Below are 12,933 nucleotides of genomic sequence, written 5' to 3' on the forward strand. Positions count from 1 at the left end.
AGGCCGCCGACTTTTCCTCGCCGCGCGAAGAAGCGCGCTTCCAGAGACCGGTCGACCTTACGTATTGCATAAGCGTTTATTTACCTCCTGGGGAATGTCGATACGTCGATGTCTATAATATAATCGCGTGATATCGCGTTACAAGCCTTGCCGCGCGCGTTTTCGTGGGACCGGGCCGTCGATACCGTTTCCGGGGAAATATCGCCCTGGACGTAGCCACGGGAACGTCGCGTCGAGCGACTCCACCGGACCGCGCAAACTCCGATTCCCCCCTTTTTTTTTCACCCGTTTTCTAAGGCCTTTCCTTAACCCCTTGCCTTACGATTTTAATTCCCAAAGCGCGTGCCGTGAACAACAAAAATGTCGGTCATACATCGGGCCATTTCACGGCTTGGCTGAACGTTCGAAGTCTCACACGTCTCTCATACGTTTTGTTTACGTTTGCCCCGATTGATATACCACGTCTCTCACACGATATTGTAAGTTAAGGGGTTAAAAAACCTCCGGCGGACTATTTAACGGTAGCAAGAGTCGACGCGATCGGACGCCTCGAGAGGGAACCCGCGACCATTCGGAATGTGCGAGAAAATATTACCGCTCGACCCCGAAACCTAGACGGCCGGGCTCGCTACCTCCTCTTTGTCCTCCGCTTTAACTTAAGTACGTGACTCGCGCGCGAGATTATAATTATACCGCGCGGTATAACGCTATACATCCATTCTTATTCCTTATCGAATTAAAGTTTCATTTTTTTTTTATCTACGAGGGATAAAGTATCGTAACAATAAGCGACACGATAACGGTGCGGGACCCTCGAGCTTGGCGGTCGTTGGTGGCGCAAGGTCGATCGATAACTTTCATCGATCGTTCGACCTTTTCGATACGTCTCGACCGTGAACGAAAGGCAGACTCTTTCGAGAACTCGAGGGTCAAATCTGGGACAATGCGAGACGCGATTTATATAATTTCGTGCAAGCTTTCCAGAGAAATGGCAAAAGAAGTCATTCCCTATTAAGAAAGAGCGCCCTTACGTCCTATTATAAAGTAGGCGTAATACGAAATTACTCGGGCTACTTCTTTTCGTATAAATATGATTAATCTTAATTTCACGTCCTACTTATTTGGGTATCGATACTTCGATCGAGACAAAGAACACACCGATTTAAAGTATTTTGGACAGAACTCGTGTGACGTCTAAGGTAAGACGTCGCCGTTCCCGTGATATTCGACTTCGAATTATCGATTCTTACCCCAATTCAAAACGTAAGTTACGTTAATACGATGAATGGCATTACAATTTGTTCGTAATTTCAATTACGATTAATGCGCGCAACAGAATGTCGTTTATGATAATGAAATAAATAAGGTAACGAAATGTCGTTTGCTCGGATCCGACGTATGAAGTGCCGTTTCGTCAAAGCATTTACGCGTGAGATATCCTTCATTATTTACAGTGGTATTTTTTAAACGAAAGATGACATAGAAAATTAAATTACCGATATATCTAATAGGATGTAACTTATCGAACGTTGATCATTACAACTGGTTAAAGTCCTGTCCTGATATCTTTCGATAGCGCTATCTCCCTTTCCATTCTTAAAAAAATCTGTAGTATTTAAGTCGTACCACTATTCTACTTGCTTTTAAGAACGGACAAAGGACGTATCCCGGGTTATTTTAGTATACCTTTACAACGATGTAAATGGTACTCACTTTTATACATAGAATTTTAACTCTAGCGTGAAATCAATACACACGAGTACCAGGACGATACTTACGATGATGCGCTTACACCTAGCAGTTTTGTTTCGATAAACAAAGTCCTTACGGATTTGCAGCTCCTCTACTGCTCGAGCCAAGATGGTAGGGATGAGTTTGGAGATTTTACCTTAATGTTGAATTGTTTAAGAGTAGCCTCCAGGGCCGACTGATTCCCAGAAAAGTAAGCGGATACAGCATTGTGAAAAAGCAACAACTGCTTGTGCATTACTTTCACCTGTAAATGATTAGGGACCAAATAACTGATCGATTCCTAAATCCTTAACTTCTGTTACCGTAGCATATATGTTAATATTTAAATTGTATTTACCCGATTTTCATCCAAAAATTTTAATTTAATCGATACGTCGGAACGAAGCTTCTCAAAATTTTGCTTATGCTGCTCGTAACTGCTTTGTGCTTCTTCCATCCGAGCCATGCTATTAGGATCGCTCTTCGCAACTTGTGCTAATATTTCCAGATCTGTTCTATAGGCATCGTATTCTCTCCTGTACAATAAACCGCCATTACGTTCTATATTTTCAATAAAATTGTTCGCAAAAGCAGGTTTTTATATATTACATAAAATCGTACCTGGCAACCTCGTACTGTCGAACGGTTAACAAAGTATCTTCGATAGTCTTGTTGCACAAGGTATTTACCGAAGAAACGAAGAAGTTTAAAGCACCCAACAGTGTTTCACCATTTTTAGTTAAATTTCGTTGAGTTTCAGAATTATACAAAAATTCCTCCTGCAACTCGGGCGATTTCTGTGCCAATTCAGAAAATACTTCACCAAGAGCATGCTGTGTCTGAACTACATGGTGAAAATGAGATGTCAAAGCACGAGATAATCGCAGCACGTTACAATATTTTCTCTGCGTATCTCTTAATAATTCTATTTGTGCCTCGAGTTCTGGAAAAAGATTAAGATACAAAACATTTATATGCGAATACCGAATACATTTATCGATTACTCTAAGCTAATGCAAAAAACGTTACCTGAATCAACTGTCCGTGATGACTTTCCAAGTTTTTCATACATAAGTTGCCTAGTACATTTATAAGTTGAAATACTCCAGCTTTTAATACTCTCAATTTTACTCTGAGCGGATCGCATATTTTGCGCATCGCCGTTTTGCATCGGAGTGGTCGGGGCTGTTGTCGATCCTAATAATATAAAACACGAGTAATGCAGTACGTACCTTAAGGAACATATTTTAAAGTAGAAGTCTAACAAAATAAACTTACCACTTTGCAGTGTCGGACTATTAAGCGGTATGTTCATACTAGTGGGTCTTGCTTGAAATTCTTCAATATGATTGTTTTGTATATGAGGTGAAGCCGTACCCGTATGTACCGGGCCGTCGCTTTCATTAAGGGAAGGTGCATCCTTTAACATTTCATGGATACTCCTTTCCACGCCAGTAGACGTTACAGCCGCGTGTGACATTTTCTTCTTACAGGCTACAAATGCGATTACACGGTAAATTCCACCTTCGCAAGATATACATAACGATCAACGATACTATTTCTTAATTACATACACCACCCGTTACTACATATTATTGTCATTTGGAAATGTAACTTGTGCCGATATCAAAGAAGCTACTCTTTCGGCATTACTCCCAATGTACGTTTTTTCACTTATAGAAATAACAACACTAAAAAATCCTTGCATTCAAACAACGCTCGATATTCCATCAGATCATATTTGTAGGACTTCTGGGTTTGATGGGAGTGCGAGACATAACGCGTCCGTAGGATCTGGACGCGATATTAAACAAGGCCAAGAGCACGTCCTTAAACTTTCGCACTTACCACGAAATCTTTGTGCGGGGTCCAAGTTGATTCGTTTTCTCGTCAAGGGCTAACAATTTTTTACCACTTTTTCCTATGACGTCATGTCTTGAAGTCAAGAGGGATGTCACGCGAAGAATCCCTTGAAAGGTAAATTCATAATTCCGTCTCTCGCTTTCTTCCCAGATCGAAGGCTACTCGCGAGATACACACAGATGGTATTCCATTGAGTTAAATACCGGAACCGGGCGAATATAAATTACAACACGATTTTTTTTTTTACCTTCTTGGAAAACAGAGCAAGATAGAGTAACACTCGATGATGTATTCAATGAGTGATTCGGAGGGAGAAGGAGCATAAAATAAGTCTGAAGTTGCCGTCGAGTCGCGAACTAGTCGTTAACGCAGATGGGAAAGGCATAGCTCGAAAGTCCAAATGAGAAAGGATCGCGCGCTACCTGCCGGATCTCTATCAAATTAATTCCAACTCGACTGCTTTATCGACACGAGTATACCCATTACCTCCATTACTCGACGCGTTTAGAAATTAACTCCCTTATTAGAAACATAATTATTACAAAATTTATTAATATAGTATCGGTTGATCTACATGTGGGCCTTTGCGTCTCATATCGCCTTTGATTTATAATTCTAATGAGAACAGGCCTATAATAACGGAAACAAGGTGAATATAATAAAATTATTGCTTTCAATTCTTACAAGATATATCGATGAACATTTGACAAAACCTTATCTCTTCCGAAAATTTAGAACGCGGCCTTCGGAACGTTTTGCCAATACAATATGTCACATTAATACTGAATACGAGTACAAGCAAACGTATTTAATCACCCGTTGGTGGATCATTTTGAAAACAATATTCATATTTACGTATAAGTTAGGGGAGCGGGTAATTTTAACACACTGGAAGAGCACTGTTCCAGGCTGCGGAATCATCAGTCAATCGAGTCAATGTTCTATCTCTTTGCTGTAATCGGCAACTCGATTACCTCGAACAGGACGGGGAATCATTCGATTGGTTTCCAACAATTAAATGGCTTCACTACGTTTATACTATCGGATCATTAAATCTTTACGCCATCCACTAAAAATCTTGACCCAACGGTAAGCGAGTTTTAAAAGCCTAGTGGGTAAAGTCAACGAGAATAACAGATAATTAGGACCCGAAAACGTACCTGCTAAGGTTAAAATGAAACTGTCTTTGTGAATCACTATAGAAACGCGTCTATATACGAAAATTAAGGAAACACAACATAGGAATATGTACGATAAAAAAAATGCGTTCTTACGATTACTACTGCATTCAGTCGTGAAGCGAAGTCGTATGTCAAGGGCTCAGTTAGGTTTATGGCCTGCAGTAAAACACTACTGAGTTGTCGTATGACCGACCAATGGCTTCGTACTAAGGAAGAATAACATAAATAGTGTTGTCGTAAGCATGCGTAACTTTGGATAAACCTTCGAAAGAAAAAAAAAAAAAAACGAATCACTAAAGCTTCCATATACCTGAGTTTCTATATATTAATCTCTGCTAATATACAGAAAGAAACCCTCGCATTTTTGAGCATAAAAAAAAGCAAACATTCGTGCGCAACCTCCGATGAAATGAATTCCCGTAAACGGTTTTACGGACGGGTACATTATCATTTCGGAAGTCATCGCCCGCGCACGATCCATTTTACAGCACCAAGATTTCGTTTACTTTGTTTTACTCTCATCCAAATGCATAGGAGTTTGGATCGACCGTTCGATCAATGGCTAGACTCAAGGGGGTAAAGCAGTCTGCTGTCGATATCAAATCAACGAGATTCATTAGATATCCTGCTGGATCCGTCTTCTCCATTTTTTCATTTTCTTTTTTCTTTGTACTGTCCTGCAAACGTTGCGTTGCGTTGAACTAATATCGCAGTTTGTTATCGAATTAGGAATAACAGACGTATTTAGCGTTCTCTAGGCGGACACGGCCCTTCTCTCCTCTATGAGAAGTTTGTCGATATAAACGTCCTCGGGTCCACTGACATCTATCAATGTCAGACCGAGCAAGGTATCAGCTGGAGACAACTTGTCGGGTCCAGATTCTCGTACAATGGAGACGAAATTTCGTTCGACGACCAATTCGTGAAATCTTAGACAGTCTTCCACAGACCAGTCTATGTTGACTGGTTGAATTCCTGCAACAATTGTGTCGATAAATAAATTTACAATTTGCAATCATCGAGTATACATGCAAAACAAGATGACTAACCGACAAGCCTGGCCCTGATAGCCTGATAAGGTAACTCCATAAATTGCGACTTCAAAGGTTGTAGTTTATCCAACGTTAACACAGAAACGTCCCCAAAATCGCAAAAATAGACGGTGACCGTTGTATCGTTGATGACGTTCGAAATGCAGACACTAAAATGTTAATGATAAAAGTAACAGTCAAGGACTACTACGTAACGTTGCGATATCATCGATGCGATTTAAGTGTCACCTTTACGTACCGATACCAAAAGCCATCGCTATGTTTGGCAGCGTACAATCTACCTTCTTTCACGGAATCCGAGGTTGGACATGGTCCTTTAAACGCGGCACAAGTTTCTTGCAACTGAACCATCATTGCCTACAATAAATCATTAATACATATTACCGCTAGTAAAAAACGACTGTATCAACTGATGGATCTCTAATAAAATGATTCACACCTCAAGTGGTACAGAATCCTCGTAGGGCTGAACGGTAAAGTTTCCTGGATTTGCAGCCATTGTAACGTGCACGTCGAAATAACTGCCGATGTTCGAAATACGTGGCGGCTTTAAAGAACACGCTACCGAATCGCCTTCTCCATGTCGAGACATTATACGATCCAGTCGCTTACGTACTCTCGTATTGTTGTTGCCATCACCGTTCGTTCTAAATAAACACGATGATATTTCATTCTTAACACTGGTCACTGATTTGAGATCACTGATCATCTTTATGAATATAACGAAAATTTTCACTGCGCACCTGATAAGTTCAGGTTCCAGAATTAAAGTGTTATTAATGGAAGCGAGAACGTTGTCTGGCTGAATTCGTTTAAATAATTCCACGACTGCTGGGGAGTCGGTCGATTGCGGCGTGACAACCTTCACCAGGAGAGGTTCGCTGGGCGGCGCCAGGTCGGTTAACCTGGAGACCATCTTCTCGCTGAATATCGAAGGTGGAATATTGTGAAGCCGAACCTTTAATGCCTATAACATGACGGATGTTAAAGCAGTGAATTTCATAAGTTCGCTTAATAAATGCTTTCTTCGCGGTCCTCCAAATGTGATCGCAAGGTATCATATTCACCTGATGTGGGTATATGGCCAAAACGTCCGACAGTTTCTGCAAACACACGAGATTCTTTTTTCCAACCATAATGTATTTGCCAAAGTCAATGAGGAACATCTTCACTTGATTTGTCGTTTTCGAGATATCGACTACTTTTGCTCGATACCAGTTTTGATCCTGTAGGCACCAAGCAAAGTATACTTCCGTCGTATCGATAGCCGTTACGGTACTTCTTCTCAAGTCTTCCGCACTTAACCCAGCATTGATCAGTTGATTTAATAACGTGGTCAAATAAGTCATACTCTCCGATTTCACTTGAACGTACACATCGCCGTTTTCGTCTACATGAGAAATAAAAACTTCGGTCACTTGTCCTTCCTGAAAAAGAATGCAGAATATTAATTCGCTGGTAGTCGCGGTGGCATTTGTGCACGGTTTACTTTCGTTACTTACCGCATCTAGTTTAGGAGGAGTGAGAACCTGTTGCATTATTCTCGTGGAAAGAATCGGATTGAGATTGACGTCTTCTGGGCCACTGGTATCGTGTAATATAACGGCTATAAATGGCTCGTCATCAAAGATCTCGCGACTGACAACCTCCGCGTGGAGCGTACGTTCCAATAAGACATCTTCAAGATGAGTTACCGCGTTATTACATTCTGAAAATTCTGCCAAACCAGCCAAACACACCTTGAAGGCCTATTACGGGGACAGGAAATTATATTAGTAGGTCTTAACAGCCGTTGCATATAATTATTAGATGCGAAAAAATGCGGACGTACTTGAGCAGGAAGGAGACAGAACTGTTTCTCCAACGGATACAATTTACTGCAGTGAAAAACATCGTCATCTCCATGATCAATGAAGAACACTGCAGCTTTACCACTGGCAGCATCAAACTCGACGCACTCGACTCTGTGCCATGAATCGTCTTGGAAGACGGCATAGTAGCTACCAACATCGACTGCCGAAGTTACCGTCGAGCGTTCCAGGGGGGCATAATACTGTTCCATTTCAGAAGCAATAACTTCCAATTGTTCCTGTTAATGAAAAACGGTATTTTTAACGATTCAGATTATCGGCCCGCCTTTCATGACCCCCGTTAGATACATCTGCCAATACCAACGTACACTGTACTCTTCACCGACTATTCGAACCCAAATATCCATGGTACTAAGAGTGCAAGTAACTAGTACAATCCAGAAATCTTCTTCAGGCAGCTCTAACTGTCCAGGAATAGCAGGTCCAATTGGTTTCAGCTGAATTTTTTCTTCCTTCTGCAGAACGTGTTCATCGACCTTAAATTGAAAAGAACCAATAATTTTTGTCAAAAGATTGCAAGTATTTTCTCTCTCTTTACAATTATGAGGACAAAAGACACACTTGTGATTATGTTCGTTAAAGCGGATATGCAGGAAAACATTGGTAACATACGATTACACAAAAAAAAAAAAAAGAATCAGCCAATAAAAAGAAATCCAAAGTAAGTCAAATTTCTATCTCGCGCATGCAAATTCCCAAGTCATACGATAGTGTACCTACTCACATGATGTGCATACAAATCAAAATTTCTTAATAACGCGTGAACCGAGGCCAAGTGCTAATCGATATCATGTTTGTATAATAAAGTTGTTCTTTGCCCTACATAGTTTGAGGGGAAAAAATACATTACTCCTATTTTCACATATGTATTGCGTTACGACAATAAGTGTTAGATATTTTTAAATACATCGATAACTCTTACCTTCTTAACGCACGGGGTATGTCGTAGCAGAATCACAGAATTGTCAGCAACCTTATCTACAGTTACCAGAGGGTTCGCTTTTATAATCTCTAGCCAGTTTTCCGGTAAGCTTTCTGAAAACTTCTGTTTGTAATATATCGGAAGTTGATGTATAAAAACGCCACTCGGATGCTCATTTATAATAGTAATCACGCGTTTTCTTATCAAAACCCTATCTGTCGTTTCAGCGATATTGCCCAATGGTTCGTACTCTTCCTTAAGAGCCTTTAAAGCCTCGGCAGCCGCGTACTTTTCAGCTTCGTCATAGGTTCGCGCTACTTGAGGATAGCTCATGTAACTTTTACCGCTAACCTGTCGATACAATTTGCATGAATATATCGTCAGATGGATCTACCGATTGCATTCAAATGTCGAGATCTTAATAAGTACCTTCACTTGACAGTAAACGACGGTTCCTTTATTACCATGCTTTTCCGTTGTCTGGTAGCACTTATACTCAGGTTCCGATAAATTAAACGAACGAACAAGATATTTTAATTCTTCGCGTGGACCGATCGGTTTTCCCAACATTAATGAAGGCGGTTGCTGCGATATATAATTTCCGTTAGAATATACAATTTAATAGGCTAGACGGTATCGATAAATTGATCAACCCAACACGCGTCCATCTTATACCGAAATATATTTACCTGTACCATGGGTTTTGGCAGGGTTGAATGATTTCCATTTTCTACTAATTGAGTTGGATAAGGAGGTGGCACCGTTGCACGTTTTATCAATAGCCTGTCATTTACACTGGATCGTGATTTCTGTGGTTGTTGCAAAATCAAGCCTCCATTTTGCAAGTTCTTTGGTTCGTGATTTCGGACCGGATACTCCACAGGACTTTTAGGCTTTTCTCCGTTCATATTATTCACATGGTTCTCAATACTTTTAGGTATGTCTTTACTTTGGCTTAAAGATACCGGTGGAGGAGGAACCCATCTGCTTTGCATTTGCTTCGAAAGAAATATAAATATTGTAAATATTGTAAATAACATATGCAATGTATCTTAGAATAATATTTTAAGGATTTTTACCTTCGTGGGTGATCTTTGCAACATTTCTGCATTCGATGTCAGAAATCGTGGTTTCGGTGAAACGGAAGCCGGTGGTGTTACGGGTAGCGACATTAAAGGTGTTAGATTCGATAACCTGAAATATCGTAAACACAATAAATATATCCCATTAATAACTTTGTCATTAATTAATCGTTTCTTCTAAAATATATAATATAGATTTTCTTGATTACCTTTCGTTCTTTTTTACATCATTCATAGTACGGGAATGTTGAGACCGCGCAGCATTGCTCATGGGGGTAAATTGGTAAGAAGAAGGTGCTGGTCTTCGATTAGCGGTAGCCTAAAATTATAGTTAAAAAAATGAGGTTCTCGATCGAAACGATTTTAACCAAACATTACGGGAATAAGTTAAATTAACCATGGGATAATACATTCAGATCGTACCAGTTTTCTCATGGGCTTCTTTGGTGCCGACTTTTGTCTAGAAATCATTTTTGTAATGTGTGCCGTCTCAGCCGTTGGTAATGCCTCCACGAACTGATCGGATCCCCGCTTAACGACTCTAATCCCAGGTATTTCAGCCAGGAAACTCTCAAGGGTACTGAAACCCAATTTCCTATATGGAATATTATCTCCTATGAGCAGTTTGAAGTCCCCTAAAAATAAATTACACGAATTAATACAATTATTAATGATATTAGTGCATTTACAAAATATGTTTTTATATTTTTTTTCACACATTAAAGATAAATTTGTCTCAAGTCAAAGTTCTTACTGTTTAGGTGGCTGATGGAGATTCCACCTTTGGCGGACACCACGCATGCTTTCAAATTGGAAACAACACCGTCCATGATGGCAAACTTCCCTTCCAGGAATTATCCTTGTCTCGAGCTCCTCTTCCTGCCGGAGTCTTTATTTAGAATACTTCTTTTAGATCACTCGTACGTTTGCAGACGAGTCACCTGTGAAATAAAAACATACGATATGTAGACAAACTTGCATCAGGTGATAAACCACCGCGGGAGCGAAAGCTCTTATCGAACCCTTACATTTGTTCACGGTGGTCTCCGCTCGTCGACGATCAACTTACAGCGAAATAAAAGATCGTATCAATTCGCCGAGCGACGTTTGCTCGAGAAAACGAAAAGCCCAAAAAGCCGCACAACCTCTGGATCGCGGGGGCTTCCTCCGCATTTGTTTCCCAACTATCAACAATTGTTACGATCGTCCCACTTCAAGCCGAGCACGCGACGAAGGAGCTCCGCACATGGCTCGAGGAATGCACTCGCTACCTGGCCGCGTAACGGGCATTCAAAGCGCGTCGACGGTGGACCGGTCGGAGCCCAACTGTCACGGAAGACGGTGACGAAATTGGGCTGTCTAATGAGCGCCGATAATAATAGTATTATACCCACGTTCGGCCCGTTGACCTAAAAATCGCGGGCGCGATCGCGCCAAGCAAGATAATTGGAAAAACGCGCGACCCGATAGACGAAGCCGGAGAAAGGTCGATCCATATGTCGAGACTGCGGATCGAGACTCGATCGGCGCGGTCGTACATCTGATACCTCGTTATCTCCGGCTCGGAATGCAGGGGCGAAATCATGGGACGAGCCACTTACCATCCAGTTGCCGACGGCTCGACTGAGCGCGATTTCGCCTCGTCAGTGGTTCCACGTATCGGAGAAACTGTAGACGAGCTCTGACATCTCTCCACCTCGGCGCAGAGCTCCAAGAGGTCTCGAGAGGGTGCGAGGACGCGGGGAAAGCGCCAAGTCGGGACGGCGAACGGTCACGAGCTCGGGCCACCACCACCGACCGCTACCGACGATCTCAGCCACTCTCCGAGGAATGAAACCGAGAGCGCGGTCGAGGGAGGGGGAGTGCCGCTCGCTCTCGATTCTGATTGGTCGACGGCGGCGGCGACCGACCAATGGGAGCGCTCGAACCTGAGGCGCCTATATCGGCCCGGACGAACGCTCGATGAGTGACGATATACGTATCGTCCGCTTCTATCTTCACATTTAATAAATATTTAATAACGGGTCGCTTAATAAATTACGCTTAATTTCGTGTATTCGTCCCCGACGTCCTTCGTATCCTTATCGTCAATGCGCTAACTTCGGGAGAAGGTGTAGGCGAATCACTCGAGACGGCTTCTCACTTTATCCCTGCCGAGAATCATATTCCGCAACACTAACGAATTTTATATTCCAGACGAGGCGGCCTCACCTCGGCGCACGGATTTTATTTAAACGCGTAAGCTGGGCGAATATTCAAATTGCCTTGGCATGCTCGTCGAGGGAACGTAATATCGCGAATGGAACGTAATTAGGCGCCGTCGAAGGTTAAATGTACCTTGACGAAGGAATCGCTGAAAAACTAGGAAAGGGAGTTTTGTCTAAAAAATTCGCCGAGGAGAAATGCGCCGCTTCTGGGAACCTCACGTGCGAGAGAAGAGGCTGTAAATACTTGGCCCAAAGGACGTTCAAGGGATACGGCTTAAGCGGCTAGACAATAATGACGATATGCGAGGGAACGTAAACAGATGAAAGAAAAGGTCGCCCCGAAACATCCGGTACTTCGCAGTATGACGTCCCAATGACCGTTTTTCCCGTGGCACTTGAGTGCCATAAATGTCACGTGTTCTCAAAATATGTAAACAGATGAAGCCCTTCGCGATGGAAAAATCCGAAACATCTCAAGCCTTTAAAAAAAAAAAAACGTGTTAGGTTTCCCTTAGCGGGCCCGTTCTCCCAGATAAAAATCCTCGCGAAAAGGATCGAATGTGAATATAAATAGCGACGGAGCGTACTTTCGAGCGAAAAGTATCGAATATGAATATAAATAGCGACGGAGCGTACTTTCGAGCGAAACGCGCGTCGGGTGGTCAGATATTTTGCGTCTTCAAATTGTCCAGCCGATAAAACTAATAACGAACCGATTAAATAACGCGGGCTTCTGCCTTCGTTTTAAGAGATATAAATACATTATCTTAAAGTAAGTGCAATCCGAAACGACTCTATTATTTAAGTCTTTTTATCCGTCGACGATGCATAAGAGGGTATCAACCATTATGCAGAATTAGATTTCGTTGACGCGGTGAATCGCTCTGTGCGCGCGTCTCGTCGTTCGTGTGTGCAGCATGGCTAAATTCACGTCGTTATTCATTCGTTAGCGGGCTCGATGCCCACCGAAACCCGCATTGCCTCGGCAGCCCGGTAAAATGCCCATAAAAGAAAAGGAAGAATG

General features: G+C 42.0%; 2 protein-coding genes across 6 annotated transcripts; both read right to left on the reverse strand.

The window, feature by feature from the left end:
- Positions 1-62: 62 nt before the first annotated feature.
- On the reverse strand, positions 63-3,910 carry LOC105702194 (arfaptin-2). 2 transcript variants are annotated; one of them, XM_012429572.1, is made up of 7 exons: positions 3,842-3,910; positions 3,580-3,700; positions 3,010-3,225; positions 2,761-2,928; positions 2,353-2,674; positions 2,090-2,267; positions 63-1,996 (listed from the first exon to the last, which is right to left on the reverse strand). In XM_012429572.1, the coding sequence occupies exons 3-7, from the start codon at positions 3,209-3,211 to the stop codon at positions 1,844-1,846; spliced, it is 1,023 nt and encodes a 340-aa protein (XP_012284995.1). In that variant the 5' UTR covers positions 3,212-3,225; positions 3,580-3,700; positions 3,842-3,910; the 3' UTR covers positions 63-1,843. The 2 variants fall into 2 exon arrangements, with proteins under 2 accessions (XP_012284995.1, XP_012284994.1); XM_012429571.2 differs by having other exon boundaries at positions 3,580-3,752; positions 3,842-3,889.
- Positions 3,911-4,248: 338 nt separating this feature from the next.
- On the reverse strand, positions 4,249-12,923 carry LOC105702050 (tudor domain-containing protein 7A). Of its 4 annotated transcripts, none has more exons than XM_012429282.2 (18): positions 11,304-12,923; positions 10,731-10,886; positions 10,457-10,643; positions 10,126-10,337; positions 9,912-10,021; positions 9,700-9,814; positions 9,310-9,618; positions 9,050-9,205; positions 8,621-8,971; positions 8,007-8,174; positions 7,659-7,916; positions 7,330-7,575; positions 6,895-7,254; positions 6,571-6,794; positions 6,267-6,474; positions 6,066-6,184; positions 5,825-5,976; positions 4,249-5,750 (listed from the first exon to the last, which is right to left on the reverse strand). In XM_012429282.2, exons 3-18 carry the CDS (start codon positions 10,530-10,532, stop codon positions 5,530-5,532), a joined length of 3,285 nt encoding a protein of 1,094 aa, XP_012284705.1. In that variant the 5' UTR covers positions 10,533-10,643; positions 10,731-10,886; positions 11,304-12,923; the 3' UTR covers positions 4,249-5,529. The 4 variants fall into 4 exon arrangements, with proteins under 4 accessions (XP_012284705.1, XP_012284704.1, XP_012284703.1 ...); XM_012429281.2 differs by having other exon boundaries at positions 10,731-11,061; XM_012429280.2 differs by having other exon boundaries at positions 10,731-11,111.
- Positions 12,924-12,933: the final 10 nt, after the last annotated feature.

Source organism: Orussus abietinus, unplaced genomic scaffold, assembly GCF_000612105.2.
Source record: "Orussus abietinus isolate OABI.00-Male unplaced genomic scaffold, Oabi_2.0 scaffold22, whole genome shotgun sequence".
Classification (NCBI taxonomy): domain Eukaryota; kingdom Metazoa; phylum Arthropoda; class Insecta; order Hymenoptera; family Orussidae; genus Orussus; species Orussus abietinus.